This window comes from Gigantopelta aegis, chromosome 10 (genome assembly GCF_016097555.1).
Source record: "Gigantopelta aegis isolate Gae_Host chromosome 10, Gae_host_genome, whole genome shotgun sequence".
In the NCBI taxonomy this organism is placed as follows: Eukaryota; Metazoa; Mollusca; class Gastropoda; order Neomphalida; family Peltospiridae; genus Gigantopelta; species Gigantopelta aegis.
Genome location: NC_054708.1, coordinates 24,530,243 through 24,547,174, shown reverse-complemented (window position 1 = coordinate 24,547,174; position 16,932 = coordinate 24,530,243). Strand labels below are relative to the sequence as shown.

General features: G+C 36.3%; 1 protein-coding gene across 1 annotated transcript; it reads right to left on the bottom strand.

Moving 5' to 3' along the window:
- Positions 1–10,781: 10,781 nt before the first annotated feature.
- LOC121383545 lies at positions 10,782–13,316 on the bottom strand. The gene has a single exon (XM_041513632.1). It carries the CDS (start codon positions 13,314–13,316, stop codon positions 10,782–10,784), a length of 2,535 nt encoding a protein of 844 aa, XP_041369566.1.
- Between the last annotated feature and the right edge of the window lie 3,616 nt (positions 13,317–16,932).

The following is a 16,932-nucleotide window of genomic DNA, read 5'->3' as shown; positions in this document are numbered from 1 at the left end:
TACACTCCACCAAAATGTGTTGCACAGTCATTGTACACTGACAATGTTCACACCGAGGAGAAGAGTCCTTCTTTAAAATAAAGGAATGTGTCAAATTGAAAGAGGGATACATTCCATGAAATATAAAATACTACAGCCAGAGTTTAAAACCGGAAATATGTCTCAAGATACGTTATTTATATTTTATTCATTGCAAGTCTCTTCATATTAATAATATAGTGTTCCTTTACTAGATACAGCTATAGGAATCTGGGCCAAAATATAATAAATCCACAGTCATCTATAATAATAATTTCACGGTTTTTTTTCAATTCAAGCAAGAGGACATCTGTTGTATGGTTCATTTGTTCAAAGCAATTAGAAAGAAAGCAATGTGTCTATAAGTGATATATTTAAAAAAACCATCATGTGTTTGAAAAATGTGTATTTCGTATTCATTTACTATAATGTAATTGATTAGAGGATTATGGCACCACACACACACACACACACACACACACACACACACATACACATATATATATATATATATATATATATATATATATATATATATAATATATAATTAATTATAATAGTTCTACTGTTCTAGATCCAACATTATAAACTCTTGAAAATGACATAAAATTATAACCAAAAGCTTGTTTATTTCCATTGGATATTATACATCTCCGTAATTTTTGTGGTAGTACATGTAAGCTATGTTATTTAATGACCCTGGGACAGGAGATAACAACAAAGCAATATATTAATTTTCATTAAAGTCACCGACAACATTGCAAAGTGTAATTTGGAAGACACCAACTGTCAAAACAGGTTACATAAAACCAGAGTTACTCAATTGAATTATGTAGTGGACAGTAGATAATATTACAGCATTTTTCTTTAAACTTGGTAAAACGAAATGCAGCTTCTTCCATAGTATGGTATAAATATTGTGACATGTTTTTGCACTTGGTAATTTAAACAATAATTTAAAGCAAACAAAATGGCAAGTGTTATTTCGACTCAACATACAACTAATTACAGCTAAACTGGCATTCTGGTAGTTTTGAAAAATGTTTGACCAAAACGTGTTAAATTAATTTAACAAAAGCAAAGAATAGCTAGACTAGTCTACGGACCCTTAATTAATTGTGTTGAGTATAAGACAGGAAAAAATCTGAAAATCCTAAATTTAATATAAAGTACCCACATCCTTTTGATAGTGGCGATTTATCAAAACACAACCTATAAACAATTATCGAACTATTTCCAACAAGTGCAGCCATTCCAAGAACCCAAATAAATATCCGAAGGACATTGTTCTGCATGAGGTCTTCACATGACGAGAAATCATCTTGTGGAGCGATACATTTGTCGTATTCATCCACTCCAGTGAGATAACGAGGCATTGCGTTATACACTCCCTTTGCTTTCCAGTAGCATAACGAGATTGTGTCTGGTATAAATACATAATATGATAGTAATTAAGTACATATCATATTTATAAAATTAGGACATAGACACCTTTGTAGAAACGTACAACCTAATTTATTCCAGATATAAAGTATATTAAATGATTAGATATGGAATTTCGGAAAGTTGCTGTTAATAAAGTATCGGGTGACTGTTGACGTTATGCGATTTGCTTTAGTATTCTGATTGGTGTTTGAGATATGTTTTGGGAGACTTCGTCCTCGAAAACAAAATACTGCCCTATCTGCAGCAATTTGTCTTGGAAGCAAAGTCATTTGTGGTATACGTTTTTATTTTTTAAAATAACACAGAATTTAGTAGCCTATTAATATTAGTAGTAAAACACAGACTGATAAGTAGCTAAAGGCACTCGTTATCATGCCAAATGCACGTACCTTTTCTGGTTCGCATTTTAAGCTACGACACACACCTGGATGACCAAAAACACACTGAATATGCCAATACTCAAAACGTAAGCAATATTTTTAACTTTCAGGGAAAATCTCTAACTGAAACAAATAGAAATAACTAGGGTCATAAGAAGATAATAATCTAGACGATTTTAGTGCCGATGAATGTATTCTTACCTGTATATCTTATATTTAGCACTTTACAAACATTGTTAAATTCATCTTCTTTGAGACCTCCTGGGCAATCCACAATTCCATCACACTGCCAGCTATAAGGTATGCATGTGCCATCCGTACAACGAAATCCTTTACAGCTGTCTAAGAAAAAAATATTTTCTTATACACCCATTGGTGAGAACATCATTACTTATTTATGATACTATATATTGTGAAAACATATACGTGTGATACAAATTTGAAGCCTGACAGCTCCTACTTGATGACCAAGTCACTCAGCCATACCATACTACGAAAAAAAGCACAACCGAAATCGATCAGGCTGTCACGTACAATGTAACATGACATTGAAATGTGATGCATAAGTTAACTACTCTAATGCCGTAAATAGGTTTTGTTTGAAAAAGTTGTTTAAATTTATTTTAAAATTGTATTTTTATGTATATGTCGGAAACAGAATACTATATTTGTGTCCGTTAAATACCATTTATCTTAAAATGTGTTGCTTAAAAACGTATCCAACTCGCGTTCGTTCATTAAATACATTTTAAAACAACTCGTTGTAGAACAAATGATATTAAACGGCCACTTATGTAGTGTAATTATCTGTAGCCACCATATACAACATACGAACCATCATATGAAACATAATGATATTCATTTATATAGCTAACATTTGGGAACTCTTTCGATGTTGTTACTCCCGTACCCGAACCCCCCCCCCCACCCCCCAAACCACTCCCCAAAACAGAATGAAAGAAAGAAAGAAATGTTTTATTTAACGACGCACTCAACACATTTTTTTTTATTTACGGTTATATGGCGTCAGACATATGGTTATGGACCACACAGATTTTTAGAGGAAACCCGCTGTCGCCATTACATGGGCTACTCTTCCGATTGGCAGCAAGGGATCTTTTATTTGCGCTTCCCACAGGCAGGATAGCACAAACCATGGCCTTTGTTGAACCAGTTATGGATCACTGGTCGGTGCAAGTGGTTTACACCTACCCATTGAGCCTTGCGGAGCACTCACTCAGGGTTTGGAGTCGGTATCTGGATTAAAAATCCCATGCCTCGACTGGGATCCGAACCCAGTACCTACCAGCCTGTAGACCGATGGCCTGCCACGACGCCACCGAGGCCGGTCTAAAACAGAATGACGTTATAATAAATAACAACGTAAATAAAAACTTTTTTTAACGAATTGTAATCTAAATGAAGAGCTTAATTCTGCATTTTAGTCCGTGTCCATTGTTACTGAATAGCAGTAGAACACACGTGTGTATCCAGGAGCAAGTGTTTATGTTGGCCGCCGCAGCATCTACCTTCATCTCTTTACAAGAAAAGAAATTAACATACTTGTTTGTAATTTGTTTTATAAATTAAAAATGGGTGTTGTGGGAGTCGGTACGGGGTATACAATTTAACAATCTTAAGAATATTCATTATACGGACTCTCTCGCCAAATAGTATCAAGAAGCTACTTACTACAGGTGAGTTCATTGGATCCATCTCGGCAGTCAGGTGTTAGGTCACACACCTTGAAACTTTTGATGCACTGACTATTCGAACAACGCCATTCATCATTATCATACGGCTTCGGAACTGCAACAAAATATACCAGCCTCGCTGCAATGCCACTATGTGCAGAGGAATGGATCCTCTTACACCAAGTACACGATTTTTAATCAAACTTTAAGTCACGTTTTTAAGAAATTAAAAACCCAGAAAATACGTCGTTTAATAAAAATACAACAAAAAAGTAAAATAGTACAAGGTAAATTAAATGTTATAACTGTTCTTCGTGTATTATGTCATGCGATATTTAATGTGCTGGATCCATAGTTTCAATTGGAGATTTAAAACAAAAACACTTCATTACTTATTTTCATATTTAGTAAGACTTTGTGTTAAACAGTTCAGTACTTAATCCCCTTCGTGCTAAGAAGCACACAAGGCTGTAACCAAAAAATATATTCAGAATCCTGCGATGGCACAGATTATGAAAGACTTCCAACTTCTGACCGATGGTCTTGGTCATTTTCCAAGATTCTGCTCCATACAGTAGAGTGCTTAAGCCAGTGCTTTTAAAAAAAACGCATCGTTGTCTTCAAAATAACCTTGCTTGTTTTCAAGATGTTTCGGAGTGATGCAAAGTGATGCGAACAGTTCAATGAAACAGATTTTATTTACGATTATTCAGCGTTGGCCTATGATTAAGAGACACACAGATAACGAGAGAAAACCCGCTACATTGACACTATTTGTAAATAATATTTTGAACAATCTATTATTAAACCAAGACTATTTGACCATTTTATATGACTGTCTCGACATCTGATCTGTAATATTAAAAAGAACATGCACTGCCTCCACATAGGCAACTCATACTAAATAGCAGCAAAGGGCTATTCTATCTTATAGGAAACAAAACAATAGCATGTACGATCACTTAAGGGAAACATACCACTCATCATTTCATCACTTTTATCCACACAATCGTTGATCTGGTCACAGTAGAAGTCCCAGGAAATGCACAGGCCATTTGACATACAGTAATACTGAGTGTCGGTACATACATCACCTAAAATAGAAACACATTGAATTATTCATACAATTTATCACAACTTGGCATTGGATTATTAATTGGGATTTTTTTTCGACAAAACATATAATGGTTTTAAAGTAAAAGCTTTAAACTTCGTGTTTTGAAAGAAATAGGCATATACTAGATACTACATATACATTCCTGAAGATTCAAAAGCTATATCTCGTTATGATTACACGTATTTCTGATACGTAGCTACAACTTTATCGAGCTCATATAATATAATGATTTGCGTAAATAACTAAAGAATATGAAAATAGCTGTGTTGCCATTCGGAATAAGCAGTGATTTTCTTAAGTATTCTTGAAAAAACATGAAATACAAAGAAAATATTCCTGTCACATCCATTAAAATTGCATCCATTTTGGAGATGCAAATCAAAATTAAACTATAAACTCACATGTTAAATCATTGGTAACCCTTTTTAGCTTTTGCAGAAATACATATTTTAAAATAAATAATAACAAATACAATTATTTTGATGTTTTTTGTGGGCATGTAATTCAAGGTTTAGTCTTTACATTTCAGAAGAAAAGTGAATAAAATGTTATAGTCTTGATCTGCATATTTGAAACATTATATCAGCAAACACATATTCCTATTGTGTGCACTTATCCTATAATTATAAGAACAAACACATTTATATCACGAGGAAACATTTAGATATTTTAATAACAGAAATAACAGGTTACCTTCATAAAAACGGGACATACCCGTAGTAATGTTATATTTTGCTCGATATGCAATTATACATGTAATCACAAAATAATTACTAAAACTATTGTCAAACTGTGTATCGTGAAAAAACTGTGAACCGGGCTACCCCATAAACTGGTCTGTTTACAAATTGTTTACTTTTAAGGAATCTACACACGCGTGAACCCTGATATCGGTAAACGTTTGTTGAAATAACAAAATCCTTCCAAAAACAAACTACACAATTGAGAACAAAGAACAAGTAGGCATAAAACATAGTTTCATATAGATGAAAATATATACTCGATGATCATTTTTCACTGTAGCACTATATTTAATTATGTGCAATATTAAACAGACCTAAATAAGCAACAGTTTTACAACAATGTCATTGTCCGTTTCGTCTTCTACGCAGATTCACTGCTTAAGAGGTTGGGTTTTTTTGTTGTGTTTTTGGTGGGGGTTTCGCGTGTGGGTTTTGTTTTGTTTTGTTTGGGGGGGGGGGGGTTTGGGGGGGATAAAAAAACAAAACAAAACAAACAAACAACACTAAGCCCTGTATAGTCGTTTTGTAATAAAGTGTCGAATTGTAATTAAAAAAAAAAAAATTGTTTTATTTAATTCTAATCTACTCTAACTTAATCTTGGGGGGCCGAAATATGTACCAGCAGACCAAATTTGGCATATTTTTTCATTAGTTTGTCGATCCACAGACGTGGGAAATTACCAATATTGTTGTAAGTGCGTTAAGGGTGTTTTGGGAGTAATAGCGCTAAAGTGCCGTTTTGTAATAAACTTTATTTTCCATATGTTATGTTGCTTATTCATATCTCAAAATCACTGTAAGTGCTCAACAGGGCATGGGCAACAAATTCCCATTCCAACTTTTATCAGTTTTAACAAAAAAACATAATTATTTCAGTTTATTACAAAACGACACACTGGTACATTTTTCAAAGTGTCGTTTTGTAATAAAGTGTCGAATTGTAATTAAAAAAAGTTGTTTTTTTATTTAATTCTAATCTACTCTAACTTAATCTTGGGGCCGAAATATGTACCACCAGACGAAATTTGGCATATTTTTTCATTAGTTTGTCGACCCACAGACTTGGGAAATTACCCATATTGTTGTAAGTGCGTTAAGGGTGTTTTTGGAGCAATAGCGCTAAAGTGTCGTTTTGTAATAAACTATATTTTCCATATGTTATGTTCCTTATTAACATCTCAAAATCGCTGCCAATGCTCAACAGGACATGGAAAACAAATTCCCATTCCAACTTTTATCAGTTTTAACAAACAGACTTGTGAAGATCGACTGCGTTTTAATTAAGGTGTGAAGTCTACATCTAGTTTTGTTACAAGTAGCAGAAGACCCAGTGGTCGTATGGGGTGGGTTGTAATGTTGAAGTTTGTATGGTGCATATGTTTCGGTTGAAATAAGGGGATTTTCTATTTTCACAGTTTCAGAATTATTTGTTTCTTAGAAAACGTGCAGAATTTTTAAAGCACTAAATGAAAGTGAACAAGCCTCGTTGAAATAATTTTTCTTACCCGAATTTCTGTGAAATCTGATAATCTGATATTTAATAATGCCTTTAAAATTATGGAATGACTTGTAATTGAAAAGCTGTGTGTGTGGGTTTGAAAAAAAAGCAACACTTTGTTGTCTAAGTAACGTGATGTTTCAGACTGCATTCCTTTGTAAATTGTCACATCCAAACAGAATAAACTAACTTATCTGATAGTGTTGCCTTACGCTTGATACTGTCATCTTGCTGGTTTAATAGTTCTAAAAAGTTCCAAAATTCTTGTTTTAAGTGTGGTCAAATAATAAGTATATCGTCCATATATCTGAGATATAAAAGAGGAGTTTTGATTGATTTCTTTAATGCAGACTCTTCTTATTCAACGACATAGATGCTAAATGTTTACTAAAACGTTTGCCTATTGCACAACAACACACTTTTCTTCATCAAATTCAAAATCATTTCCTTTTAGGCTTAATTCTAACAACTCAATAAAGTTTGTATCAGGTCTTTCTGGATTCTTATCAAGTGCTATTTTAACTGAATCAATGCCCGCATCAATGCCTATCCTGGTATACATGGAGTCAATATCAAGGGTAACAAAATATGAATCTTTGGGGATTTTTCTTTTTGATAGTTTTGATAGATCTTCGGTGTTTTTCACCAAACTTTCATACCTATTTGCAATTGGTTTTAAATGAAAGTCTATATATCCCGAAATATTGTATGATTCTGAACCACAGGCTGACATGATTGGTCGACTGGGTGGTGTGTTAATATCAGTACATGTGGATTTTAGGGAGTAGATAAAAGTTCAAAAATTTGTGATTGAGACCCGGCTTCTAGATATTTTACTTGTGGGTTTTTTCATTTGTCTATGATGTATGTATGTATGTATGTATGCATTTATGTTGTCATAGGAAAGCTCAATAGCTTCACCAAGAGGATTGACCCTTCATTGTAGTCCACTTCAAAGGAACGGATTAAAACGGAGGGGAAATCCCACTCGTTTGGTGTTCGGCCCATGATGTCCCAATTGTGACATCTTGGGCCGAGCACCGGCCCAAGATGTTCCAATTCTAACACATATGTACCAAGGCGGCCCAAAATGTCCAAACTGCATCACATTAGCAGAAACGGATGTTCTGTGTACCCCATCCCACATGCAGTTTGTTCTATCTGATTCCATTTCCTTTTAAAAGCCGAATCCACATGACGGGTTTTCAATCTGTATTTCTTGTTCTTTTGTTTCTAATGTGTTTTGGTTAGCTTTTTTTAATTATTATTGGAGGGTTGGAAGGGTAATCCGCTGGTTTTCAGTTCATTTGTTTTCTCTGCAAAACAAACTCCAGATATTAGAAACAGTGTTTCTAGTAATAAATTTTTTTTTTTATTTCTTCGAAACATTTCTTCTTTGACTACAAAAGTCCTGTTAATTATAACGCACGTACAACCACCATGCAATACAAAACACAGTTCAACACAACACAACACATTACATTTCAATACAATGAAAAGAAATCATGTCTTTATTGCAACGTCTGTATCATCACATTGGTAAACGTTAAGGGTAAATGCAACAACAATTATACAACGGATAATATTAGTAGATAGACATCCAGCTGCGTAGAAGTATATTAACACCAAACTGTATTAATACCAAACTGTTAATCGATGGTCGAGTGGTTGGCGTTTCGGGCAGTCACGTTCGAATCCTGCACATTGCCTGTTTTCAAAATATGTGTATTTTGTGTATTTGTGTTAAGTTCTAAGATCACTACTCATCTGACACCATCAGACAACCAAAGAGACCAAGTGAAAACTGATTTTATTTCTAACTACAGCAATATATAAAACAAGCAAAGAAAAACAGTATGCAAATTAATGTGTGCTGACAAGGTTAGCCCTTCCTCCCTGGTGCCAACAATTAAACATAAACGCTCTTATCTCAGCACTGCGAGAGACACGGGTTTGCTAATTACACACATCCGGACCAGTATCTCCCCTCCCAAGTAGAAACTATTTTATATGGCTTAATTTACCCCCTTGAACTTGAACTACGAATTTAAAGTTAACCCCATATATTCTAACAATGATTAACCCCATATATCCTAACACCTCCACCAATAAAACGTAAACTTCTCTTCAGAAGTTAACGCCAATAAAATGTACCTTTATTTTTAAGTAAATTGGTACTCACCCTATAATCATTTTATAGAATTACACTTACTTATCCATTGTCTAATACTTATCCAATTGAAAATATTGTTATCACTGTTCATTATTTTCCTTTTCACATGCTAGACTGTCAAACATTTCACATGCTGGATAGTTAACACTTTTCACATGCGGGATAGTCAACACTTTTCACAAATAGTAGATTCTTGACAGACTGTCTGCATTTCCATTATCAGTTCCTTTCTTGTATTCTATAATGAACTCGTATGCTTGCAGGATCAGTGACCATCTTAACAAGCGCTGATTCTTCGCCTTCAAGTTGTTTAACCACACAAGCGGATTGTGGTCAGTTTGGATGGTAAATGGTGTTCCCGCCAAGTAGTATGATAGGGATTCTACTCCCCATATAATTGCTAAACACTCCTTCTCAATTGTGGCGTAGTTTCGCTCTCGTGGCAATAACTTCCTGGACATAAATGCCACTGGGTGTTCGTCACCTGCTTGGATTTGACACAATACAACTCCAAGAGCATGATCACTTGCATCAGTCTGCAACACAAATTTCTTACTGAAGTCTGGATTGATCAACACAGGTGCATTGGTCAATGCGTCTTTCAGTGCTCTGAAATCTTGTACACTTTTATCAGTCCAATGAACTTTGTTTGGGCAATTCTTTCTCAACAAATCAGTCAAACTAGCGGAAATTTCGGCGAAGTTTTTGATGAATTTCCGGTAGTAGGATGTCATTCCCAAAAACCCTCTGATATCTTTCTTTGTGATGGGCAGTGGATATTCTTTCATGACACTAACCTTGTCAGGATTTGGCTTTACCTGACCTTGTCCAACAATATGTCCAAGTACCTTAGTTTCGGATGCTCCCAGCTCACATTTTGATGGTCTAACTGTCAGCTTAGCTTTCCGAAGGTTATGGAAAACCTCCCGAAGGCTTTCCACATGGTCATTCCACTCCATACTGTGGATTATGACATCATCGAAATACGTTTCTACATCTCTCACCGATCCCAATGCCAATTTCATCAATCGAGCAAAACATGCTGGTGCTGTTTTCATTCCAAAAGGCATAACAGTAAACTCGTAGAGCCCAAATGGTGTAGTAAATGCACTCTTCTCCCGTGCTGATTTGGAGAGAGGTATTTGATAGTACCCCTTGGTCAGATCAAGTCGGCTGATGAAGTTGGATCTCCCCACAGCTTCGATTGTTTCATCAATCCTTGGCATGGGGTAACTGTCAAATACTGTAATGTCATTTAGCTTCTTGTAATTGATACAAATTCTTAGTGTCTTGTCAGGCTTTCGCACAAGAACGACTGGAAACGAATATGGACTTCTTGACACTTTGATCAGCCCTTGCTTTAGTAGATCGTCAATTGCATTCTTGACTTCACCCAACTTAGAATGGGGAATTCTGTAAGGCGCTTGACAGATAGTAGTATCAGATGTCAACTTGATATCATGTTCTATCAAGTCTGTACAGCCAGGCTTTGAAGTCAGTACATCTGAGAATTCTTCACAGATTGCTCGCAGTTGTTCTTTTTGTTCTTGTGACAGCACCGGATTGATTCTGACATCTCGGTAAGACTCAGTATCATCAGGAAAGATAAATCCACTCGATTCCTCTTCTTCAGTATCATTATGTGCACCAACATACATGATAGTTCTGGGATGATATTTTCTCAACAAATTGATGTGATATACAACACATACTCAACGACCGCCAACTTGAACTGAATAATTGACATCAGACACTTGCTTTACCACTCTGAACGGACCCTGCCATTGTGCAAGCATCTTCTTTGAACTGGACGGCAACAAAACCAGTACCTGGTCACCAGGCCAAAACTTCCGTTCCTTGGCCTGTTTTTTTCTGTCATACCATGCCTTGGTATACTCATGTCGTCTTGTCAAGTTTTTCTCAACCACACTGGTAACTAGTGCCAGGCGTTCCCTGACCTTAGTAATGTGATCCAACAATGTCTGACCATTTTCAGACTGTCCCGTCATGGCTTCATATACAAGATCCAGAGGTCCACGAACAGGCCATCCATACAAAAGCTCAAATGGTGCAAACCCGGTCTCCTGATGTGGTACCTCTCTGTACGCAAATAATGTATATGGCAACAGAACATCCCAGTCATCACTACCACTCATGGATAACTTTTTCAGCATTGCTTTTAAAGTTCCATTAAAACGTTCAACAACACCATTCGCCTTGGGATTATACGGCGATGTTGTCACACCCTTGACTCCAAGAATCTCATATAACTGCTTCATCAATGTACTTGTGAAGTTCGAGCCTTGGTCCGTCAAGATTACCTCAGGTACACCTGTCCTGCTAAACATTTCAATCAGTTTATCAGCAATCACCTCTGCTTCAATTGACTTCAGAGCAAAGGCCTCTGGATAACGTGTGGCTTCATCTACAATGGTTAAAATAAACTTGTTACCTTTCTTTGTTCTGGCCAGTGGACCGACAATATCCATGGATATTTTTCTGAAAGGTTCAGTGACTTTTGGTACTGTCCGCATTGGTGCGATTTCGCCTGGTTTCTTTTTGGCAAACTTCTGGCAGACGTCGCACGTTTTACAGTGTCCAGCAACCTCTTTGAGTACTCCAGGCCAATAGAACCTTGCCATGATTCTCTGTTTGGTTTTTTCAACACTAAGATGTCCAGCTAGTGGTCTGTCATGAGCCAGTTCTAATATCTTCTTTCTCATAGACTGTGGAACAACTAATTGCTTTCCTTCTTTGGAATTATCTTTGGTTCTCCAGTGACGATAAAGAATTGAGTCTTCCCAGAAGAAAGCACTGGATTCAGATCTTGCTTCTTCTTCTGTCTTCAGAGCAGTTTCTCGAATCTTGTTCAGTGTTTCATCTTCCCGTTGTTGGGTCGCTAATGTCTCAGCATTTGGCAGGATATTCTCATTTATTTCTGATGTTTCAGCCATTTGTTTTTGTACCTGAGGGAATTCAAGTATTTCTTCTGCTTGAGCTTGGGCTCTTGTCACTGCATTAACTTTGGCTTTTCTGTCAATGATATCGATTCCAAGTAAAGCATCTTCAACCAAACCCGGCACAACACCAACCTGTACATGTCCAGAGTAAAATGGAGTGTCTATCTCCACAACAGCAAGTTTGGCATTGAATGGTTGCCCTACTGCTGTATACAGCACTGTGCTCTGTCCCTCTAGAATGCAGCTTGGGGGAACAAACTTTGCCTTTATTAAAGTTAGTTCACATCCTGTGTCCTTAACAAATGAAATGTTTTTTCCATTCACCTTTCCAGGAAGGTAGATTAGCTTATTTGTCTGGTGATTTTGGATAAAGAAAGTCGCTTGATTTCGGCTGTCACCGTATCGTTTTCTACAGTGGCGTGCCAGATGACCCTGTTTGTGACATATAAAACACTTGATATCTGGTTTTATTTGTCTTGAATGATTCCTTCCATCATGCTGATCTCGGTTTTCTCTGATTGTAGTGTCTGATTCTACGTAATCTTCCGCCGCTTCCACTACACTGCCTGAACCTTTGTTTCTCACAATCCACTGTGCTTGTGCTGGAGGTAACGCTTTTAGAAAGAAAGCTTCACACAGCTGGTCAGTTGGATCTTTATCATCGAGAAACCTCTCCACGTACATCCGTATACGAGAGTTCAATCCCCTGTATGTCTCTTTCCTCTTCCGCTTGATTTGATCAAGCAAAACAAAGTAGTCCGCCGGTCGCCGTCCAAACCTGGTAACCAACGCCCTCTTCAGACCCTTAAAGTCCTGGCTTGATTCGCGTGCTACTTCTCGTGCAACACCGGGTAATAAGGTTCTTAGCTGCAGCACTTTAACCTTATCATCCCACCCGGCTTGTTGGGCCACAGCCTCAAACTCGGATAGATATGTTAAAATATCTTCCTTTTCCACATCAAACTGTTGCATTTTCACTTTCATGGACAAACTCGAACATTTTAACTCCTGTGTATCTTTTGATTTCTGTAATTCCACTTCCAAAGTTTTAATTTGTTTAGCATTGTCTAATTCAAGTTCTTTTATCCTAAAATTCATTTCTTCCTTCTCTCTTTCTCTTTCCATTCTTAACTTCTCCATTTCCAGTTGAAATTTCATTCGAGCCATTTCTACTTCTTTGTCATGTACTTTCTGTAATTGTTTCTTTGTTAGTTTTTGTTTGTCCATTTCCAAAAGTTCAACCAATTCTTGATCAGGCTGCATTTCTTCAGCACCAACATCTGACATCTTGCACAACGTAGTTCTTAGAATTTAACGGGTGAGTTTTCACTATACAATCCCGGACGAGCCCCCAGTTGTTAAGTTCTAAGATCACTACCCATCTGACACCATCAGACAACCAAAGAGACCAAGTGAAAACTGATTTTATTTCTAACTACAGCAATATATAAAACAAGCAAAGAAAAACAGTATGCAAATTAATGTGTGCTGACAAGGTTAGCCCTTCCTCCCTGGTGCCAACAATTAAACATAAACGCTCTTATCTCAGCACTGCGAGAGACACGGGTTTGCTAATTACACACATCCGGACCAGTATCTCCCCTCCCAAGTAGAAACTATTTTATATGGCTTAATTTACCCCCTTGAACTTGAACTACGAATTTAAAGTTAACCCCATATATTCTAACAATGATTAACCCCATATATCCTAACAATTTGACAGACGGAAAAAGTAAGGTTAACGGTGACAAATATATACAATCAACACACAGACAGGAACGTGTGATACTGGTAAAAAGAAAATCTTCGAGACAAAATACAGCACTGAAATAATCAAACTACAAAAGAAGACAATTATGTTAGAAAGCCCTTTTTGTCGTGGCCGTCGGTAATAGACATTCTTTATACATTACACGAACAGTTTATGATATGGCCCGCTGACAAAGCATCAAATAACATAACCACTATAGTTAAGCAATATTATATTAAATGTCTCCTAAACATACTTGGGGTTCATAATTCGAGTAGAGCTACATATAAAACCAGTATGTTATCTCAAGAAGAAATATGCTAAACACACGAATCTGTCGTTTGGACCTTTGGCTTGAGCTTAAAATACAAAATCATATCTATTCCTCTTATATAGTGGATTCCAATACATCATGAGAATCCATACAAGGAGAGATACATCGCTGTGTCCAGCAAATACACCACCAAATATTTGTTAAAAGACTGACCGCTATAAAGGATGGCCTTTTTAGGCATTGCCAAAACGTCTCCGAGACAAGAGGCATTAATCACACGTGGATTCTCATCTCTTTGGTGAAACTCTGGCACATTTTGTTTATTTTTGTATCATTTTGGATGAAGTGACGGAGATAACTTTTGGTCTGTTTGACACGACGTATTCAGAACATAACAGATAAACTGTATAGTGTTAGTTATGTCTATTTAGTACCTATAGAAAATGATACAGTGACAATGTATATTGCATTGTTGTTGTAAAATAATATATATATATATATATATATATATATATATATATATATATATATATATATATATATATATATATATATATATATATATGTATATTGGAATGACTTGATATCATCACTGTTTTGACAGTGATTCATAAGTGCATGTCATTACAGCTTTACTTATTCTAATGAGCTCTGTCCTATGCTAGTTTAGATTCAGTAAACTAGTCTCGGAAATGGCAGTCCTCTTTCTACAAGAAGGGTGAAATCTCCAGTAATTAAACTTCCTCGGGCCTTGGGAGTGGCCTACAGACGAGGCACTGGTTAGATAATCATAAAATCATCAATTATTTTGCCATTTTTAAATTACGGCTATAGAAAGGAAACCTACAATGTTACTGGTTACTCCTATGAAATAGCAAAAATGGATATTTCATGTGCACTGTCCTGCAGATAGGATACTATACACCATATATATATATATATGTATGTATGTATGTATGTATTTATGTATGTATGTATATACACACACATACACATACACACACATATACTACTTCAAATTAAATGTAAATTAAGCAACTCACAGAAGCACGTTTATTGACATGTAAGTAAACGTGCTACAGCGACACTACAGAATTGGCGTATGCATTCATAATCATAAAACAAAAACGCTTAATAGAACAATTTCACGCTGAAAGCTGCCCAGCGTTGTGGAAACAAACAAAAATGTTAGGTACTAGTTTATTTAATGTAAGGATATTCCTTTTGAAAAGACACGGCACCAAATATTGAAACTCCATTTGAATATCGAGTAAAGGCTGACTGGAATTAAAGTATTACAAAGACGTTGAGAGTTTATGATAAAGAGATTATTTCTCTTCTGTGTTTCGGTATCGTCAATATCACATATAGTGTAGGGGCATATGTAAATCCGTGGGAATTTCATGTTAATTTTTTTAACAAATGATGATTGTTACGGTTATAGGTTGTAGATTTAAAAACATATGGTGCCATTTTGTATAATAAAGTTCAAGGTCAGGACACAAATTTAACTTATGGCATCAATGTCAGCGAAAATATATCTCACAAACTTATCAGAACATAGGCATGTAAGGTATCCAAAGACTATCAAAAACACTATATTACATATGAATATTGGATATAGGGTTACCAAACTGTTTTTAAATAATTAAATTTGTGAAAAAAATGTGCTTCATTGAAATGAATCTGTTTGCATTGAATTGTTAGGTTAATATTAACCAGTATTTCTAAGCCAACATATCACCTATTTACTTTGATTGTGGCTCAGTTATATTGAATAATGTGCACCGTATTCAGTGAATAATTGTATAATCATCTGACTCCCCACCATCCAGGAAAGCTTCCTTTGAAATGTTCTCACAGCGTGCATCGTCCGCTTCATATTCATATATTTATGTGCATGCTACGTTGTGTTTCCTGCAAGAACATGATGTTGTAGCACATTTGCTGGCACTACAGCCACATTTGACCACTTCTAAAATGGCTGTGGGTGCTGATGGCAAGTCTGATGACACTGGAATGTAACGTTCATCTTCCATTGTCCAACCATATTTCAGAGGTGAAGGTATGACTGGATTCGCTATCGAGTCATTATGTCATACCATTGCTTGATAGTGAGCTCTCTGAATATGAAAATTCAAAATAGCACGTGTAGGAGGAAGATTTTCTGCTTCTGCTTGAGTGTTTTTTTGTTGTTTTTGTTGTTTTATTGAAGAGTTGCCATCTGATCTTTTCAATGTCAACTACATTTGAGCGTGGGTAGTACAGCTGACACACAGACTTTTCCAGTCCACTAAACGCATCTTCGGATGGGGTGTTTTCTTTACCAAGCTGCTTGAAAGATTCAAGAATATTTCGTCGTGTTTTGAGCAAAGCATTCCAGCATGTCAGCTTACCCTTTCCCGCAAACCTTCCAGTAGTGTCTGACCCTGTAAAAGCATGGAATCCTGGCAAGCTTTGTGCCACATTTGCCCGTTTGTAACCTGTCCCCACTATCATGCATACACCGTCTCCAAGTTGTGGTTGTCTTCTTACAGCCAGAACAAACACATCATTATCATATGACATGATATGCACTGTGTTACCTAGTCGAGAAGCATGCAGTGCATGGACGATTAACACAGTGTCTTCTTCGTCACGATTGCTACACAACTGATCTACATCAATGCGATTTGACTGAACACCTTTTCTTGTAGACACAACACAGCTTTGGTCACCTAATTCAAAATTAATTAGTGTGGTGCTTGCTAAATAAACTGTTAGCCAGTCTTTAGTCTTTCTGCCGCTAAAGAACGTCTTCAGGGGAAACTTAAGCTGTGTTGAGTCTGTCACTTCATAGCTGTAGGCACTGGCATTCTTTCCGTAACGATGGCTTTTTG

Bases quoted from the DNA above. Each gene is read 5' to 3' on its own strand.
- LOC121383545 (XM_041513632.1), bottom strand. From the start codon at position 13,316: ATGTCAGATGTTGGTGCTGAAGAAATGCAGCCTGATCAAGAATTGGTT.